This window comes from Catharus ustulatus, chromosome 1, assembly GCF_009819885.2.
Source record: "Catharus ustulatus isolate bCatUst1 chromosome 1, bCatUst1.pri.v2, whole genome shotgun sequence".
Taxonomy (NCBI): domain Eukaryota; kingdom Metazoa; phylum Chordata; class Aves; order Passeriformes; family Turdidae; genus Catharus; species Catharus ustulatus.
Window position 1 is genome coordinate 73,881,479 of NC_046221.1, and position 21,891 is coordinate 73,903,369.

General features: G+C 40.1%; 1 protein-coding gene across 1 annotated transcript in view; it reads right to left on the reverse strand.

Annotated features, from left to right (window-relative positions):
- Positions 1-4,020: 4,020 nt before the first annotated feature.
- Positions 4,021-21,891, reverse strand: part of ZCCHC2 (zinc finger CCHC-type containing 2) — a 44,850-nt gene continuing 26,979 nt past the window's right edge. Inside the window, 9 exon segments of the mRNA XM_042779264.1 lie at positions 4,021-4,390; positions 5,385-6,893; positions 7,562-7,690; positions 10,048-10,142; positions 11,001-11,065; positions 13,157-13,295; positions 15,318-15,375; positions 17,260-17,343; positions 21,258-21,352. Of these exon segments, the coding sequence (XP_042635198.1) occupies positions 4,323-4,390; positions 5,385-6,893; positions 7,562-7,690; positions 10,048-10,142; positions 11,001-11,065; positions 13,157-13,295; positions 15,318-15,375; positions 17,260-17,343; positions 21,258-21,352 (2,242 nt within the window). The 3' untranslated portion in view covers positions 4,021-4,322.

Genomic DNA, 21,891 nt, shown 5'->3' on the forward strand with positions numbered 1-21,891 from the left:
GATTTCTGTGATCTTAAGTGGTTCCTCAGAAGTTCCCATATATTCCACTGGTGGAGTTATGCTGCCACCTACTGTGAGGATGAACCTGACACTTGTTATTTTGCTAGGCAATGTTTGTAATAATTACCACTTGTCTTCCTCTTTTTTTGTATCAGAAGTACTTTGTTCTGAAAAATCTGCTACTGCTCAATGCCAGTGAGAGCCTGCAGGCACAGGTGACCTCTCAGCCAGACCAAATACAGGAGTTCATACATTCTGATCTCTAATTTACCACAATGTACAGTTTAATTTGGCTCTATCTGCTGCTGTCAGCTGAAAAGCTGGTCCAAAATGAGAACCATGTTTCTCTACTCCAATAAGTGATCAAGGAATGCAGCCATTGGTAGAGAGACAACGTGCTTCCCTGGCAAAATGCTCTGAGATATGCTATTCCTTCCTCCCTCATGCGAGGAGCACAGGACTATAGGTCAGTTCCACAAAACTGAGCTAGCACTTGAGCTATCGTATAAACCCCATGACTGTGCCTTTAGGACAACTCTTCTTCTCCCCAAGCACAAGGACAGTCCATGTGCCCAACTCCAGCAGCTGCAGTTGCCAGCCCCAAGGAGGAAGCTCTGTTGCCCAAAGCTGTTTTTTTCTGTGCAGAGAATTTAAGCAAACATTTCAGGAGAGCAGCCTCAGGAGGCCCAAGCCAGCAGACCTCCAGAGCTCACACCATGAGCAAAGCTGAAACAAATGACGATAGTACTTCCATCTCTTCAAAACTGAAGTAGCTTGGCACTGGTCAAGTTCTGCAGTTCTCAACGTACTTTTCCCCATCTTTTTACTTCCCTTCTGCCATGGCAACACAGAGATGGTCTGTTCCTTCACCTCTCCAATAGTACCAGCTAAGCCAGGACCTAGGCATTAGGCCATCTCTGCCATCTTAAAGGTCGCTTAGCTGGGCAGATGAGGCTCTTTGTTCAGCCTCAGCAAAGCAGTGTGCATCATCACATTCCCTTGTGCTCCCTCCTTCCAATCCTCCCCATGCCTGCCTCATTATTCATTTTTTTCTTCCAGCTTTATGAACAAATGGCTCTGATCCAGTGCAGCACTGCAAACCAGGAGTAGTGCAGGAGCCACTGCTGGACAGGAGCCACTCCTGGACAGCCTGGATAGCTGCTCAGGCCAACCAACTAGTGGGATTTTCTCATTTATCTTTCAGGCATTCAGCAGCTTCCAAGCCACTCAGTGGGAGAGAAAATATCTGGAACTACAGCTGGAGTGAAACCTGATTGCATAGACAGCAGTGGTGCAGCCAGAGAGGACAGACAGGTACAAGTGCTGTCAGCTCTCCAGCAAATCAAGCACCAGAAGCATGAGGTGTTTCTGCTGTTTGCTGTGCCACAGGGTATGGAATTTTACACTTCTGAATTGCAGCACAGAGGCAAACGAGTTTACCAGCAACTCAAGATGGCACTGTAAGTAGTAGATGGCATTTTCAGAGTCGTATCACAATTTACAAACTCCTCGGACAGGTGTTTGCATTCCCTTGGGTGCAGGGAAGAGACATGGGGCACTTGCAGCAATGGACGCTGTGTGGCAGTGTCTGTGTGACTCATAGGTTCAATTCCCATCTCGATTATGGGAATTGCCTGAAAAAGGAAGGTTGGGTTAATGGGCAACTTTCAGCCTCCTCATCACCTGAAGTGATTTCTCCAGAAGTAGGCTGTTCTGGGGAGTTATCTGGGATAAAAATCCAAGATAGTCTGTGGCCCTTAGCTCCACAGAAAAACTGCAGCTAAGTAGTAGGAATTAGAAATACTCTCTACAGCAGAGTGAGATGAGATTCTCTCACTACCCTTCCCTTCCTGAGTACAACCCGAGCATATCCAGACACTGCATTCCTATCAGACCCTTCACTGCCCTACAATCATGCAAATTTTTCTAAGCTTCTTTCCTACTCCCAGCAACTCCTGTTGCCCTTCCATTTTAAAAATAGAAGATCTCACTTTCTGATCACTACATGACACATTATTCGCCTGGTAGTATAAAAAACAAACAAACCATGTTTAACCTGGATTTTAAATCCAGAAGCCATTAGGTTAGGATAGGCTTACCTGTTCTGAAAGGGCTGAGGTCCAAGTCCTGAGTCTATCACACAAGGACAACCTGTTTCTAGCAAGAGATCTCCTATATCATACAGAAGTTTAAATTGAGATACAGTATCTTGACTTCAGACATAAGGCTGACCTCAGTTTAAGTCAAATACTCTTGGCTTGGTCTCAAAAGTGACAAATTCCAACCAAAATGGTAGATTGCCAAACCCCTTCATGATCCCATCCCTATACCCAGCAGCAGTGATTCATCATTCTCAGTGATAAAGGACAGTACATGCACACAGGTACTTTTTTTCTTTTTTTTTATTGCTGTTAATTCAAGGAAAAAGGTTGCATAAAATCCAATCTCTTCTAGAAATATAAGTGACCTTTCCAGTACATTTCAAATATCAAAGTATATGGTAAACATACAAATAAAGAGAAGGTAACATACCTCCTATTTACAGTACAGTATTTTAAATCATAAAATAAGTTCCATAAAGTACAACTGGCAGGTAATTCACAATACAAGTCCATTGGTGGTTTAACACCCTCACTTCAACTCAAACGCAGTTCAGTCATTTCAAGTGGTCCAAAAATACCCAGATCAAATAAAAATTTTAATCAAAATAATTCATTTACTACTTTAACTTTTTTTTTTTTTTTTAAATTAAAGCTTTCATCTACCTCCCTCCCCTTCCCCCCCTCCAAGAAAAAAGTTTCAAAATGTACACTGGTGCTATAAATATAAATGCTATCTATGAAGAAATGTAGTAATCAAGCTTTTTTTTTTTCTTCAAGTTTTTTGTTTGTTTAGCAATTTATTAGACGGCTGAACCAAAGATTGATTTTTATTTCATCCCTCTACCGGACACTGGGTCTGATTTTAAGAAAAAAAAACATTTCTGCCATGAACTGTGAGGAATGCCAAACCCTATGGATATACAGTGGTAGTTGTTTATCGGTGTTGAATGCAGCAGTCAAAAAACACACTCATCTTCCAGATAACCTCAGTGCACTTTAGGAAATCAAATATTACCTGGAAGCAATTTAGTACATATATTGGCTTTTAAAAATAAAATAAAAAATACAGCAGCATTAAACTTACTTACTCATGATACTGACATGTTTAATACCATCTTAACACTCATTTCAGTCTTTCACATTATACCGTAATTACGCATAGTGGTAAATTGTTATAAAATAGTGACTTTTCTATTTGGTAGACAGGTTCTAATACTAATACCTGACTATTTTGTAGAAAACCATAGCTTTTGTTCAGTTTGAAATAAAACATTTACATTCTAAGTACAATGCAACACTGTAATAGTTTAGGAAAAAATATTCAATCAAGTAATGTTCATTCTGTGTTGACACGATGTAGAATAGCTTTAAAAAAGGAAAAAATGCTGTCAACTTTCATTACAAATGCAAACACACTGAGTACAACATTCATACCATTTTTTTCACCTTTGTTGCTGAACATACAGGCTAAGAAGCTACAAGGGAAGAAAAATCTGTCAATTTAAGCTCGTTCATTTTTCTAAATCTGTTCCAGTCCACACAGTTTCAGCCCCTTCCTGCTCTATGCATTTTCATTTGCTCGGGCCTCTCAAGAGCTGCGTATCTGTATTATTATCAGTTATAGTACACATACAGTATTGTGTTTTCCTTTGGACTCTGCTAATAGGATGTTTGAACATCTCCCCTCAATTCATGAGCGTTAAATTTAGAGTACGGGCAGGGTCTGTATGAACTGCTAAACACTCATGCAAATCCAACGAATCCACGTGGACAACCAGGGAAAGAAAAGAAAACAGCAGCATAAGGAGAACAGGGAGGGAGGGAAGAAGATTGTGGTGGGGAACATGACCAAGTTTCTTCTTTCACCATATGACTGCTCCACCAGTGATGTCAGAGGTCAGAGGAATTTTTTTTTTTAAACTGCAGTAAACATTGCACATGTCTCAAGTCTTCAGTGCAAAAGCATGGTTCAAATGCTCTGTCTGATTGTTTGGCTGTGTGTGTGAATTACATGCATTACGCAAGCCTCTTGTAGAACCAGGAGGAGACCAGGGACTCAGCTTTCTTCTTTTGTACGGAACAGAGGTGCAAAAGCAATTGAAAATTCCAAAAGAATATAAAACCGGGAATGTCCCAAAACACAAGACCAACCTCCCCCTCCCACACACACCTTCCCCCAGCTTCCCAAGCTTCAGTTTAAGTAGGCAATGTTTACTTGTTTCAGTCTGCAGAATCCAAGGTATCATTGGAAGGGGGAGGGGGAGGTGCGTATCTCAGTCTGTAAGTGCCTAAAACAGGAAAGAGAACTACTAAGTCACTGCTCACAATTAAAATGGATTACAAAACCACTACAAGGTATCAAAATGGACATGCTCTTCAAAAAGGCACTATCATCCTCCAGCCCTTTTAAAGTAGGTCCTCAGACTTCATCCTATGTTCCTTTCATCCTCTTGCTAGAACTGTAAGTTTTTAAAAAAGATATAGAGTGTAGATATAGGATTTGAGCTTTACCGGAAAAATGAAAAGATGGTTCCCATCAAGGTTCATCTTTCCTGTTCCGGTCCAATCAAACTACTCAAGTCAGAATGGGAACAAGGGCAGGAATCAAAAATAGCTTGTGCTTGATGCAAACCCTGCATTTTCCCCATTCTTCTGGACAGAGAGAGAAATGCAAGCTCTTCCTTTTATATTTAGCTCCAATAGGTTTCTGCCTTTTTGCTGCAACTTGTCTGAAAAGTTAAATGCATTAAATGACAGCGTACAGAAGGATGGCTGATTATGCAAAGGTAAGGCCTACAAAATGTTAAATATCAAATGGCCAGTCTATAGTTTTTTCTTTAAATTCTTAGAAGTTTTAGGAATCCAAGGTCATATCATAGACAATAATTTTTATCTTTCACTTTTCGCCAATGAATTCTCTCAAAAAGCACCCCACTGAATGGGAATGGGAAAATTAAAACAATATGCAAGTCTCAACATAATGCCAAAACCAAACCAGTGAAAAAAGAATGACAATTGAGGACTGGTATAATTTGACTTTCCAGCTCTGAACCCATTTTCAACTTCATGCTGTGCACCCCGTTCCCTCGCACTGTTCTACAAGACTTTCAGGCAGAGATAGGATACTTTGCAGTTTTAGAGCAGGTCACTAGTGCACAACCATTTACACGAAACATACACACGCACGCACACCTTTCTGCAAGACCAGAAACAGCACATTCAGAAAGGTAAAGAGAAACTGCTAAACTCAAAAGCAAGTCCGCTGGGAGTTATCATGATTACCTTGTTGACTGGCCTCCATGGATGACTGCTTACAGTCCTGCGCATAGTGTCCACTTACACCACAATTGTAACATGAAACGTTCCCATTCTTCTTGGGTCCTGACCCATTTGTGTTGGCAACTACGTTAGGTGCTGGATATACAGGATAGAACCTCCCAAATCCTGCCATCTGCTGCATACCATAGTTGGCTTGGCTTCCCATCACTGGGTCATGCATAAGCCCGTTTGCATACGGAGACTGAGGCAGGAAGAACGGAAGTTGTGTTCCATTGCTTTGATGTGCTTGATTGAGGTAGCTGCCATTGCAAAGTGATGGCAGAGTGAAGAAAGATGGAACTCTGTAGACTTGTCCATGAAGTGGGTTATGATAAAAATAGCTATTAATCTGAAGGCTGCCATTGGTCCCACAGCTACACCTACGTCCACAAGAACCGCAAGGGCCAGTTCCCAACTGCTGCGGAGGTAACATTGTCCCATTAGTGTTATTATTCCCAACAGCATTTATGTAGGATGTGCTGTCACTCTGTGCAGTGCTGTGTGTTAGAGCGGGACTCGGGCTGGGGGCAGGGCCTGGCGTGTGTGTCGGGATTGCAGGAGGAACAGTGGACTGGACCTGACCAACACCGAGGCCAGCGGACTGAGGTGGTGAGGAAGTTGCTCCAGTGCTCAGCACGTTTGTATTCTGGTTGGGCAACACACTGGTAGCGTGAGGGCTGCCTGGCAAAGCGTACGAAGCTGGTGGAGGTGGCGGTGCTGCTGTGGAGAGACCAGCTGCTGGAAGAACTACCTTGAGATTGGTAGGCTGAGGGATTGCTCCTGGGTTTCCCTCAATGTGAGGCACCATTTGATTCAGTCCTACCACCTGGGATGCAGGTTTCGTGATGGGATCTGTAGTAGGAACTGGGGATCCTGGGAAACTACCTGGATTGTGGACTGGGATAAAGGCAGTATTTGGTGATCCAATACTTAAGTTTCCTGTTGGCTGCTGTGGTCCATTAACTGTGCAACTTTCTGATGATCCCTGCGGAGAGGGGATTTTCAACCTATGTATTGCCAAATGCAAAGCAGGGCTACCAGGCTGGACAGAATGTGGAAGGAAAGAGGATGGGACTGGCAAAGGGGAAGCCATGAGCTCAAGGCGTTTCTCAGGTTCACCAGAGGTCACTGGGCCCATTCCCGCAGGAGGGGAATTCGCAGACTCTCTCACTGGCGAGACAGCGACAGGTGTGGTAACCAGCATTCCCATGGTTTTACCATCTGCAGATATGGGTGGTGGGACAACTGCTTCAGGCTTTTGGGCAGCGCTGTGCATCACACAGTGTAAGGCAGGCATAAAGGAAATATGCTGAAACTTTGCATTCAAAGGATCTTCTGAAAGGCTCCCATTTTCATTATTCACTGAAGAGATCTGAGCAGATGATTTGTTCATATTTGACGAACTGACAGCACTGTAGCCTGAAAACCTGGTTGTATTTTGATTCCCAGAGTCTTCAGAATTGCTGTCTGTATCTGTTGGGACAAAAGCATTTATCAGTCAGAAGAATGAAACTCAAGCAACAGAAAATCATGCCCTGGACTCATTTACTCATATAAAACCTATTGAGTTTGATGACATGAATGATAGTTATGTCTTCCCAAACTGTGACAACTTTGAGATTCTTTTCATTCATCCAAATTAAGCTATGTCCATCTTCATGACCCGCCTATATCCACCTGCCCAACTAGCTACTGTGTCTTTGACTTGTGTATATCTGTTGATGTGAAGAGTAGGAAAAAGAGTGAATTAGGAATTTGCATCTGTCTCTAGAAAGATATTAACACAGCAAACTGTCAGTACAAGAAGATGGAGCTCCCTGACATGCCACACATAATTTCATATAAACCCAGCCCCTTTCATGCCAAAGTTTTCCACATTATTGTATTGTGGAAATTTCTCAAGAGAGCTATATCACTAAGGCAAAAAAAATATGACATATGTTACTAAAACTCAGGGGTATTTAAACTGTGCTAGAAGCCTTCAACCCACCCAGTCATGAAATCCACTAAGAAAAATGTATTCAGTGGCTAGTTCAGAAAACAAAGTACCTAATCAAACTGAAAAAAATAACTAATATAAATACAAGAAAGAGATTAGTCTAGGAATAAAGGCATTCATGCACACTCTCCATAAATACAACCTCTGTCTTTTTCTTCTTCACTATCAAAGCTTTCCCGCCCATCATGTTGTGGACTAGAGGGAGAGCTGTAACTTTCAGATGATGTTTCTCCACACGTATCATGACCAGATCCAGCATCCAAATTCAGATCTAAAAATAAAAGTTATTAGTTTTATTTTTTATCTCAGTGTATGGAAGTGAGGTTATTTTGGTTTTCTCACATTTCATGCTAGTTGAGATTTTTGTCTGTTCCTACTTAATTGCACCTGTCCCCCTGTATTCCTATCTCTTCCATTCCCAGCACTGGTGGTGTCCCTAAATTTGTGATGAGAGAACCCTTGGTGTTAAAGAAGGCGATATTGAAAACTGATATTTATGCAAAACAATGAAAAGAATGATGATCCTGAGTGATTCCTGTAATGTTTATACCAAACTGCACTATAACACTGATTTCCTCTGAACAGTAATGATCCAGAATTTCTGCTGGCAGAGCTGCAGCGGTCCTCAGTGACACCAGCACAGGCAGAAAGCTAACTCAGCAGGACAAGGCAAAACAATGCACCACTTCACAACTCACTCTTCTCGAACAGGCTTCAACCAAACTCTATCAACAAATCCTGTTAAAAGAAAAAGGTGAACTGAAAAAGTGGTGAATTATTTTCTAAATTCTGAATAAATCACGGGACACCCTTTGGCTGGAAACCACCTTTCAGGATGGGTACCTACTATTGTTTGGCTTTCATGTTCAGCTTCAGAGGGGAAGAAGAATGACAAATTCACCCTCTCTCAGAATCTATGACAGACACCAGCTGGAAATCCCAGTCCACAAAACCTTGGTTAGCAAAACTTAAGGACAAAAATTAGAACACCAATAATAATAATAACTTATAAATAAAATAACTTTTCCCCATTTTTTATTGCTACTGTAAGTTTAACAGGCTGGGATGGTTTGTCCAGAAGTTGCCTTAATGCTTCAATTCTTGAAATAATTCTCTGAACTAAACCATAATTGTTTCAATTATTTTAACAAGTACAGTAATTTCACGACCATAAGGCACACCGGACTATAAGGCGCATCCCCCGGGAGTCGGCAAAATTCGCAACTTTGTAGATCAGATAAGGCGCACCGGAACTATAGGGCGCACAATTTTTTGCAGCGAGGTTCCGCCCCCAGCTTCCCCCGCGCAGTTGCTGGCCAAGGCTCCACCTCAACCCGGCAGCCATGGGCCCCTGGACCCGCCTGTACCCGACAGGGGTGGTGCTGACACTGCCCCAGGCCCGCCTGCACCCGGCGGGGCTGGGGCATGCCCGACACTGCTCCGTGCCACCTGTCCAGGGCTGGGGCATGCCGGCCGCCCCTCCATGCCGCTTCTCTAGGGCTGGGCTATGGCCACCGCCCCTCCGTGCCCCCTCCACGGGGCCGGGGTGTGCCTCTGGAGGGGCCGTCCCCCCTGCACGGGGTCGGGGGGTGCCTGTGGAGGGGCCGTCCCGCCTCCACGGGGGGAAATTACTGTACTTTGAACATCTAATAATAACCTGGAGCCTCAGTGTGAAACTGGGGTTACTAAGAGCCCCAACCTAAAGTGCTAATCACAAAGTATCCAGTCTTATAAGTTACCATTGTTATTAATTAATGCTTCAGACAAGCTCAAAATAGGGAGAAAAAAAAAGAAAGAAAACATGAGGCTGTTAAGAATTACAGACTCAAAATAGGGCATTTCAAACCAAGCTGGGATATAGTAACCCAGGCAGAGATTCAGACTGTCACCTTTTCCCTTAGACTATGTCTCCAATAAGTATCTCAAACTACTCATAGGAGGTTGTCACTGGTATCAGGAATTTAGAAAACATCAAGATGGCGAAGTCAATGGGCAGCATAGACCTTCAGAAATTTGTAATAAAACTTAAAGACTCAGTTTACTAAAGGAACACAAATATAATTTTGTCTTACAACTGACTGATGTACACAAGTCTTGGCCTAGACATTAAATTTATGATTACCCTAAAATGAAAATCCTGCTAGGGCAGCATACACAGTTCTGTGGTGTAGATCAGTGGTCACTTGGTTTAAACACTACATTTCATCAATGGTTCACACCACAGGTTTTATACAGGTTTATTGCGGACCATTACACAACAGAAGACTCTAGTTGGCTGCAAAGAGCACACTAATGGCAAGGTGGTCCATGATCACACACTGACTGCTAAATTTCATATGGAAGCCCAACAGCAGCTGTTTCTGCAATTACTCCACCCCATAAGCTAGCTTATGCACACTTCACTAGTATTTTGTCACCTATCATAAACAGACACACCCCAAGCAACTGCATATAGAGGACTGAGTCTGGTGTCTCCTATACAGCAAGTCAAAGCATGAATTAGACTGCCAATACACTGACTTACACCAGAACATTTTTCAGTCTTGTGCCTTCCCCTTTACAGAAGGCCTCATATAAATCAGCTGCAAGTTCTGTTTCTTACTAACAGCTTTGGAAAAAGCATCTTACCTTTTGCTGTCCCAGTACGGATGTGCTGTGATGCTGCAACTCGAACTCCATTGCTCCTGTTAGTCAACCTGCAGTCAGTTTTCTTTGTTTTCTCCCTGTGTAAATAATTTCATGGCTTTTTTGCAAATGCATGAGCACAAATAACCAACCATGAATGAACATGGAATGACACTGGCAACAAAGGCAGTGATTCCAGGCCAGAAATGTGTATTAAACAGATATAACAACAAATTTAAATAATAAACAATTAAATAGAGGATGCTGGTGCAATATACCAGGAACTAAGCTGCAAGCAGAGTCACTAAACACTATGAATAAAGATCTATATAAGAAAAGGCACCAAAAAGGAAATGGTGCAGCAGAGAGTAATTTTTGAAAGCTGATGTGTGTGATGCAGCCCTACACCAGTCTAGCACAACAGCATCTGGAAACTTGGAAGTAGGCAGAGTAGTAAGTAAGGGTGGAAGTGCTTTCACTTCTCACAGTGCAAAGTTGCGTAGCCTGCAGGAAGTTCTGAAGCCCTCTGATGTGCAAATTATCTTCAATAAGATGTTTCAGCCAGTTACCACCCACTTCATAACGTTAAAGGTTGCCATCAACCCGCATTTGATTTGCAGTCTATTCTGAACAGCTTTACACCTTTTAAGTTTCAAATAAATATAAAGGGAAAAAGGCAATTTAGTATTGGTTAAAAACATACTTCTACTCCTTCATATTTTTATTAAATGCTAAGCAATATTTTGAGAAATGAATGCATTCACTTAAAATTCTATTTTTCAAGTTACTTCTTTACAGATTACAAAATAAGAATTTTTATGTAGTCTAGTCTCACACTATGCCAGTTCTTGTGCCACCACAGCAAATAAAAGCACCTAATTGACTGCAGACTCTGTTTATCAGAGTGAATGCATTTACACTTAATTTCTCGATTACTGGTTACATTGGAAACCTACTTTTCCAGCTGTGGCTTTCCTTTCTTCTTGCTTACTGTAGACAGACTTCGTTTTTCCACTGTGTGCTAGACAGAAAATATAAAGACACCACTCAAACAACAGAATTGGTTATGAAAGTCAAGAAAACACCCCTTCTAGACCAACAGGTCCACAAGACCAATAGTGTGCTCACAGGTGCTATAATCACCCTAACAACCAGTGCGCCTTAGCCTGTAAAATAATGCATCATGTCTTGTGTTTACATGAGAATCAACAAAACACTCAGCAAATTACTACTTGCAAATATGCCAGAGATATCAATCAAATTATTGTTTGCATGTTGCTCTTCCTCCAGAGGATAAAAACAAATGTGTTTCATCACATACCTGCTAAAATGGCTGATTATCAAGATTAAGGAGCTACAAAATTTCTAGAAAATCGAATTATTTGAGAGTTGAGGGTGGGAAATACATGTGACAAATTATTTATACATAGTGGCAAGCAGGTACCTAGCCTTAAACTGGAAGTTTTAGCTGCTGAACTAAATACAACATACAAGCACATAAGGAAAAACACATAAGGAAAAACATAGGATCTATTCAATCTTTTAAGTAACCTATTGCTAACTGTTATTAGCAACTCATATTTGGCAAGGAAGCAAAATTTATGAAAATTCTGAAATAATCTCTGTCCAAATCACTGTGCCTGGACTTCTTTTAAATAGTTTTTCATCTGCTTTAGTAAATTAACCTTTTTCTTTCTTCAAGCTTGCAGTATTTCAAGCTTTGCTGCAGCCTACCATTTCATATTTAGAAGCCAACCTCAATTCATTACCCGGCTTTATGAAATACGCAAACTATTTTTGTTTGGTTTGCTATTATGCACATAACAATCAATAGCCAAATTCCAAACATAAATAAAAATAGTATTAAGAAATCTAACATTCTGGGTTTTTCATACATAAGCAGTTAGCAAGCTTCCTTCCCCCAATTTCAGTAGTAGATAATTTTATTTATTTATAAATAATTTCATGATTATAAGCCGCACCAATTTGACTAAAAGTTTGATCCCTACCCAGAAATGCGGCTTACACTCAGGAGTGGCTAATACATGAAAAAAGTTCTGAAATTTCCAACCCCAGAAGTGCCAGCCAGGGTGCTGACCCGAGCACCTGACAGTAAAACCCAGGATTGCACAATTGTTACAAATTGGTTACTCTGTTGCGTGGCGGGTAGAGGCGGGCTCTGTGCTGGCAGTGCGAGGGGGGGAGGCGGGGGGCTCCCTCCTGCCGGCCCTGTGGCCCGGGAGGTAGGCGGGGGGCTCCGTCCCCACCTCCCACTGGTGCCGCGGGATCGGGTGGGGGGGCTCTGTCCCCACCTGCCACCGCTGGGCCGGGGTGAGCGAGCCTGGTGGCAGTGGCGGCCAGCCCCAAGCAGCCCTGCCGAGCTGTAGCGCCGAGCTGGGCCACCCGGCCCCGTCAGCAGCCCCGAGCAGGCCAAGCCTGCCCAGCCCCGGGCCGAGCCAGTAAACCCCGCGATCCCGCGATTCTGTTACTAATTGGCAACTTTGTTGCACGCGGGTTCTCGCTGCAAATGACAGTGCAGCTTATAATCAGGTGCACTTGTAATCGTGAAATTACTGTAATTATTCTGCTTACCTATATTCACAATGAGATGAAGCATTTAAGAGACAAATCTCAGAAGTGTATATGCATATGCATCCATCTCTTAACTTTTTTCAAAGATTATTACTTAAATAATGAAAGTAAGATAGAAAATGTTTAAACTGTTGCACCTCCTGTAGCATATAGTTTAGCTACTAAAACATTTTCTAGTTTGTTCCTTGCAATAACAGAAATCGCCCAAGAATTCTGGAATCCTCTCTGATGACAATGCTACAGTAACAGGAAAGAGCCTGATTAGAAACTAACATTACAATTTTCTCACACTCTACTAGGAAATTTTATTTGCAAATTCATAAACAAAATATTCTCAGCTGAGTGATAAGGAATTATGAAGGGTATTCTAATCAAGGTAAGTGTAGCAACTTCAACACTTATTTTGTACAGGTTTAGAAGCACTTTTCATCTTTTAAAGCTAAACCTCACCATGTGTAGTGCACAGTCCTCTCAAGTCTCTTGGAATATATACGGCTTTAAAGAATAAACAGCAACACACCTGGTCAAGTAGGTTAGTACAGTGCTCTGGGTGCTGCTGGACAATACAGTTTTTCCTTCTCCAGTCCATTACCCCATTCTGCTCTGAGTGCTGTATGTTAAGGCTATCCAGTGAAGAACATTTTGTACTGCTAGTGCTGCTGAAAAGGAAAAAAAGGCCCAAAAGTTATGCTGATATAAACAAACTTGCAGGCTTTTCTTCCAACATAAATGTTTCACATCATGTTGGGAAATTTTGCTTTCAGAAAACCCTAGGAATTTTCAAGAGATGTAAAAGATGTAAATTACAGCAGTTCTTGTGCTCTAAAGTTATGATCTGACCATAATCTGAGCTCCTTTTTCACTCATATCTACTTATGGTGGTAATAGAAAGTGCCTTTTAATTCAGGGCTGTTGGCAAGCTGCTTCATGAAGGTTACTGCAATATGAAATGCTACTCAGCTCCCATGATGGCAAAAATCCAGCTCACTGAAGTTCTAGTAGCTACTTACCAAGTACCTTTGTGAGTAAGGGCTCAAACTATTTAAAAGATACACAACAGAATATTAAAAAAAAATTAAGAAAATGGCAAGAACCCAAGAAAGTCCCAAAAGACAGACATAAGCCCCTGATTGCAAAGATAGAAGCAAGGTCACTTTAGAAACTTCTGCCAAGTGGAGGCAAATGATTTCACTGCCAAATTTACAGTCATTTCATGGAAATGTAATATTACTCAAATTTTTGTTTTGTATGTGTGATCTCATTCCTACCAGTACATTTTTAGACTTTTCAAGAGTAAGGTTGCAATATTGAATGAAAACAAGAGGTAGATAGGTGCACAATGTACCAATGCTGTTTGCGATGAACTGCTTGTGACTCCAAACAGCTTTATGCATATTCAAAACAGAAAAGTTTCATTCACTGGCATTTCTTTACAACCCATACACAACAGGCACAGACTTTAAGGAGACAGACACATAAACCAAACAGGAGAGGACTAACAGACCACTAGTAAACACATTTCCCCCTTTTAGATAAACAGAAAATAATAGTTAAAGGAATTTATTTCCACAGAGTTCTGAGAAAGATCTGTCCCTCTCTTTCCTACCTGAAAGATAGACCCTAAACTACAGTCAGCCTTAGTGTAATTCATTATACAATGAATAAAAAAAGACAACTTCTTTGTTAATAACTATAAGCTACTAAATTTGGATCCTGCTCTGATGACTTTGTAGTAGACTGTATATCCACTAACATAATAATGGATTTTGTCAAGTTAACACTTTCTTTTTGAAGAAATGTAAGTTGAAAGTAAGACAGTTAAAAACCAAAATAGCCACAAACCACTAAGTTGTCTTCGCTGAGTTCACAAGAATTTTGTCTGTTAAAGAATCTGTGGACCTTAACCAACACAGTTCTGTGCTATGTTTATGTTCTAATTAATGGAATTCCAGGTAAATTTTCACCACAAGATAAATGTTTTACAGATAAATCAACACTGAACAAAATTGTAAATCACAATAAATTCTGTATCTGTTTATTTCCCTTAATTTAGTTGAATTATTGCAGAACTATGTGCAAACATATCTGAAGTTTTTAATCAAAATACATTACTAAGTGAATTTACATTAGGTACTCCAGGGATCTGAAGGCATATATAAACTAGTTTAATATGTTTAGGAACTGCTTCCACTTACAATGGACACAAACCAGTAAGGTGTGCATACATTTGCTAGTAAGCAAGGGCAAGAACAGACTATCTTCTCCTGTAAGCTCCTCTTGGAGGTTACTTAAGCTTTAAATCAATAGCACTGGAAATTTTCAGTACAAGCACGGGGGTATGTGCACATAGGAAAAATACATGCCATACAGATTGATGCTACTCAACACAAATCAAAACATCAATTCAAATAGTGAAGATTCACAAAATTTGGGAAAGTAGAGCTATCTAAATGACCCAGACCTACAGATTTAGAAACAGGGTCTTCTGAACTTCTTTCTAATAGAGATTAAGTTAATAACAACCTCCCAAACAATAAAAGTAAGACTAGAACACCCCACCACAAACAAACAAAAACTTCACAAACAAAAAAAGCTTTCATCTAGAAGGACACATACTCTCAAAGCACTAACAAGTGGAAATTCAGACATGTAACATGGCCACATTACATCCTAGTACCTACTTGGCAACAGGAGTTTTTCCATTATGTTTCTTGTGAACTGCTGTGTGTTGCATTACATCTGGAAAAAAAACAAAGCATAATTTTAACAGCAATTCCATTTTATCTTTTAAATCAAGCCAGCAAATTCATCTTTCATAGCAGAACACATCTTCATTAAACAGGTCAGGCTTAATTTACAGTGCTGAAATTAGCAAGTGTTGCATAGAAGACAAATCAGTTTGTACAGATGATATAAACAAGACTCTTCACCTTCCATTTCACAGAAGAATGAAACAGAAAGAGAGGAACTACGACAATGTTAATGTTAATGTTTGCTCACCTCTATATCTAATTCTAAGCACTGAATGCATGACTGAGTATCACCCAGTATGAAAGAACAGAGAGAGAAGAAAGGAATGAGTCAGAAAAAAATGCAACATTTGGTAATTTCTTCTGAATTACTGAAATTAATCTCAAAACTATGTCACACATTCTGACTAGCCAACAAAGACAAGTCCTCCACTAAAGTACTGTGTTCTGAGCCTGAAAATTCATTATGCAAGTAAAGCTTCACAAATTACATCTGACAGAAAGAGATACTGCCTCAAGGCCAGGCTGGGGGGGGCGCTCCAAGTAACCCCATATAGTGGAAGGTTTTCTGCAGATTGTTTAGAACTATAAGGTAGCTTCCAGCCCAAACCATTCTAAGAGTCTATGAAGAAAAACTATGAACTTTAGAGACACAGCCTACCCTTTTCCTTAAGACAACTGTTAAATTTTAAGAAAAGCAACTTTCCTTAATTCCAACTATTCATGATCTTAGTATTCTTGGTACTTATGATTTTGCCTGAACTCCTTTCAATGCTACACCTAAGTCCAAATTATGGTTTAAAAATTTGAGAAAAAAAAAATCATTATTTTTAAACTTCTGATAAACACTTAACTAAAATGGCACAGAAGGTGTTCTGAAATGCATTTGTAGCTTCACCAGGTGAAGAGATTTATGTATTTTTAACCAAAGTATATAAAAAAGTATATTAAAAAAGTATATAAAAAGTATATAAAACACTATTTGAGCAAACATACTGCAAATTTACTTGGTGTGTTCTGAACTCTTAAGAATATGGCAATGATTATTTTCATGAGAAAAAGCTGTTCAAACTGCGTATGTAGATTACTGAATCCACAGAAGTTCAACAGCAGACTTCTTACGAGTTACTAATGTGAAAGAGGGTAAGAGTGCTGTCATTACTTCAAAGCCAGCATAAGCGTCCAGCAGTCCTTGTTTACCCATCAGTCCCCTTTCCCATCCTTTCCACCTACCAGATTATATTTGTTTCCTTCCAAAAACAATACAAAACTGGCTTGCTGTTCCTTTCAGAATGAAACTACTGACCAGCCACTGCTGCTTCCACATGTGAACTGTTTCTGAGGCATTTAAAAAACAGATTTCAGATTGTAATCAATACTCACTACAGTCCCAAACTTAGTAACAGTCCAGAGTATCACATCAGCACAGGTTAAGAATAAGAGAGGAAAACTTGAAAATCCTTTCTGTGTAAAACTAGAAGCTAAACAAATTTTGCATATTTAATGTAAAACAATCTGCAGCCCTTGAAATACTGCACTTAACTCCAAACCCTAGTAACTGAAGAATAAATAGGTAAAGACATTAAAGTCTATAAGTAATCTTGGCTCAAGTAAATTCTGAAGTATATATTCCTGGTTGTTCAACACAGCTGCGAACTCCTGCTTTTGAGCTGTCTATAAACACTGCCACTTCTTGAGTTATAGAAACAACCTCTTAAGGAAACTGCAGAAAGTACACAAAAATTCTTCATTTGCATAGCAGATTTCATTCAATTTTTGTACCACTTTATACCAATGAAAAAATAAGTGTTATGATTTCCAGAACTGAGTGTGGTAAAATATCTCAAAGAACCACCTTTGAGTACACAACTACCTTCCTCCTGACTTGAAGCTTCTGAACTGTCCTCCTTGAAGTGTTCTGCTGTCTTAACCGTCTTCAAAGAGGGTTGTAAGTTACCTGCAGAGAATAAAGTTCACGTAGTAACTTTATAGATCTTGAACAACTAGACAGTTCCTGAACGTTTGCACTAAACTGGAAGCTAGGGAAATGGAAGACTGAACTTACTGGTTTGCACGTGGCAGCAATTGGAACATTGCCTCCTTCAAAGCAGGCCATCTCCAAGAGTAAAAGTTCTTAATACTTTTATTTTGAAGAAAATAGCGTAAAAAATAATTTTAATGCTATGGTACAATTTCAAAAGGCTCTGATTGTGATAATTATTAGAGATATTCCTACTATGTTGCACTTCAGACTTTTCTTTACAATTATTTTGTTACAACAGGAAATGGGAGGAGAGTAATGATAGTTACTAGCATTCTTCTGCAACAAATTACACTCCTCCACTGTCAAATCATTCATCTGCCAAAAGAGACCTAATTTGGGCTAAAGTCTTCTAGTGTCCTTAGCACAGTCTTCACACACCATTTTTGCCTTTTTATGCCAGACAGGATGAAAAAAAAAGTAGGAATAATATTAGCAGTTTTGTTGCAAAAATACCACTTCCATGCTCTGAAAAAGGACTTAGTTTCTTAAAGAATCTAACTAAGAGTCTACTCTTCCCCTGTCAAAAAGTTCCAAGTTAGTGCAGGTAAAAGCATTTGAAAGCTGTTGCTTAGGAGCTTGAAACATTGATAAGAAGGTCCTTCTGCATATCATCTGCATTGAAGATACTAATTTCCCCGAAATTGTGCTCTCATGTTGGAATTAAAAGTCAACTCCAACCTGAAAAATTGTCTAAACAACCGAATTTATGAACCAGGAGGGAGCTAATTGATTTCCCCCTTAATGGAACCATAGCAGCATAATTTTGCTTATTGAATATCCAGTGTGAGAGCCCAACTATTATTTAAGGCATAAAGACCTTTCACCAAACATAGAATTTACTTCCACATGGGTTTTGCTAAATAACTTTCTATTTCTGTGAAAATACATTTTTATCCCTGACTCTATATAGCAACTGAAGACCAATTTATGACACAAATGCTTTGTCTGTCAATTAATTCTGCATGTTCTATGTGAGAACTAGATGATTTTTATAAAATATGTTTCCTTTCCCAACACTGTCACCACATGCAAAAAGTGCCACTACGACTAACTTGCAGTAACAAGTAGAAGGATTACAGGAATCCCAAACAGGAAACCTAGAAAAACACAGAAGCCAACAATAAAATACCCCCTCATGAGCCACTTAAATGGAGTGATTTTGGCAACAGGTGAGGTGAGTACTTTTGTCTTAGTACAGCTTCTATTAGTCTGCACCAGAGGAAATGTGACTGTGAGCTGTAAGTCATCCAGTCCCCCTTCTCAAAAGAAAAACAACTATGCTTAAATTTATCACACTAATTCTCTTCACCAAATGTTTCCTTAATATCTAACTCAATGTCAGGGCCTGAATCATGCCAATGGGCTTTGCAACTCTTCCCTGCTCTCGCAAGGGCTTCACCTGCCCACAGTGAAGATCCAAACTGGTGCACTGCAGTTTTGCAATTCGGGGCGTGACTGCTAGGGAAAAAAAACTGGCAGATGCCCAGGGCCTCATCCTTTGGCTACGGAGCCGCATTTGAGCTCAGGCCCTTACCTGAGCACTGCTGGCACACCTGAGCCTGGTCATGAATCTTGCTGATCCTGTTCTTAACCCTGACCTACTGACTTGTTTTTCTGCCTTGACCTCAGATCTGCCTCACTACTCTGGACTTGTCTGGTCAGCACAAGGTTCTTGCCTGCCCCTGGTCTTCATTTTCCTCGTAAGAAGTTAAGCCTAGTGCTTTCTGTCTTATCCATCAGAGAGAACAGATCATCCTCTTTACATTTGGACTCTTTGGTATTTGAAGACTTAAATCATCTTCCATTTCAGTCTTTCCTCCTCTCTGCTAAACAATTAAACTCCTCATCCTGTCATACATTCTACATCTGACAAATCCTCATGAACTTTCATGTACAGTAATTTCACGATTATAAGCCGCATGTCCGGGTGTCAGCAACATTTAGGTCTTCGTCAATATATAAGCCGCACCCGATTATAAGCCACACTTTCGTTCCCAGTAAACTTTCACAAAGTTGCCAATTAGTAACAGAATCGCAGGATCCCGGGGTTTACTGGCAGGTGCTGACCTTGGAAACATTATTTCCAAGCAAAAAAAGATACAGACAATAGCTGCGGCAGCCTACCCTGCAAGTTTTATTAACAAGCAGAAAAAGATTCGAACAACAGTGTGGTCATTTTACAAGCATTTCCAACGAATCTGCGTTGCCTTTAAATAGCCACTCAGCTGGGCAGCTGCACAGCCATGCGGGCGGGTGGGGAGCTGCGCAGCTGCACAAGACAGAAAACACTGAAAAAACACAGAGAACTATCATGGGCTCGGATCGGCGGCACCGCCCCACTGCCAGGGCCGCGCGGGCTCCAGCTCGGCTCAGGGCTGCTGCAGGCTCACACTTCCGGGTTGGAAAATTTCTGAACATCATTCATATATAAGTCGCTCCAGAATACAAGCCGCGCTTCCGAGTACGGACCAAAACTTTAGTCAAAATGGTGCAGCTTATAATCGTGAAATTACTGTACTCAATTATTTATTATAATAAGAGTTCTCACATTTAAGATCACTTAGTAATCTGTAAGACTTCTGACAGAATTGGCATTTGTCTATTCTCCCTCTGATCTGTAGATCACTTCTGCCCAGTCAACTCCAACTTGACAGAACTTGGCACTGGTTCTTTTTTGAAACCCTTTCAAATTACCACCATTTACAACAATGCATTTGCAAGTTCTTCCCAACCAGATGTAGTCTACAGTCTAAAATATGCACAACCTGTCCAGTGTGCCAGTCATTAACATGAATCTTTCTGGACTTTGGAAACTCTTTCCTCTCCAGTTAGCCTTTCAGTACAACAGAGGTGTCAATTTTTACAGCAGTAAATTCCAGTCAGTTCCACAATCACCCTGACTGTTTTTAATTAAACATTTTCACAAAATTGCCATGTAAGAACATACTAAGTGCTACTAAAAAATGTCACAAAGTGACCTACAGTTTCTACCCTAACCACAGCACTTCTATCTCATCATGGAAAAAATACATCAGTCACAGATCACACAGATCATTTCAAACTAAAGTCAGCTGTCATTCCCCTATTTTTTTTCCAAACAAAAATGAGCAGTCTGTTTAGAACCTCCAATCTATTCAATTCCTTACTAAGATCTTTGACAACTTCCGAGGTAGTGGCCTCACAGCCAGTGCCTCAACTGTCATGGTGTTTAACACGCACTGAAAGAAGAAAGGATTCAATGGAAACAAAGATCACATCCTAAGGCATCCATACAGAGAAGCCAAGCTTTGGTCACACAAACAACTTTACTACACAAATAGGTTAAGGGGCCACCAAAGAAATCTCTGCAATCCAAATGCTGGAACACAATTCTGTACATTCTTAAATTAGGGACATTCCATCATTTATGTATTCAAAACAAATCTTAGTTTGAATATCAAGACAGATGGTTGATCTACAAAACAAACAAAAAGCAGATGTGATTTTTTGGGTTGGTTCAATCTTTTTGTTCCAAAATTTAAGATTTTGTGAAAAGAAGAAATGCCAAACTGTTGAACATATTCAATTCATAACAGCCTATTTGAAAAGCATGATGGTAGAGGGAGGGAGAGAAGGAGGGAGAGAGAGAGGAAAGAAGGAAGGCAGGCAGCCAGGATGGCTAATGCTATATATGAAGTTCCCACTGTCAAAACCATGAGTATCTGCTCAAGAAATTATTCATTCGCCAGTTCACACAAACACAAAATTATAAAACTGTACTTAGGCACAGCAAGAATAACTTCTTATAGACTTCTCATTATATAAAACAGTATTAGGATATTTCTTACTGTGAGTGTGCAAAGATTCTGATGAAATCGATTGGAAGAAGTTGTATACTCTCTGATTCTGCAGAAAAGCTTGTGATGTATTTGAAAATAGCTGCCTGAAATTTAAATGAGAGTTTGTTAAACTAAGTAAAAGAGTCATAGGAAGAACACAAAAATTTACTACAGTACCATTTAAAAGCAAAATAGGCAATTCTTAAGAAGTCCAAACCCTTCAAATTGCGCATTCAGCATAAGCAATGTTAAAAGCTACTTTTGAGCTTTGCTGTTAAGTGCTAGTATAAGGTTAGAGCATAGTCAATATTAAGGAATTGGTACAATGATTTTTTTTAATTTAAAAAGGTAGGTGCTTTTGAGGCATCCCAATTCAAACATTTTAGCCAATTGCCACATTTTATTAAAGATGAGTTTGGACTGAGTCCAAAAGCACTGGACTCTACATTGAAACTTTTTTTTAAACTGAGTACACATTTATTTACCCAAAACAACACATCTCTATCTTAAATAAATTTGTATGGTTAAATACAAAGTTGAATTCACCTCTAAGGTCAGCATTTGAATTTTATAACTATCTCCAAGAGCAAAGGGTGGGATTCTCAACATTCCTCTGCGCTGCTCTGGTCTTGGTTACCAAGAG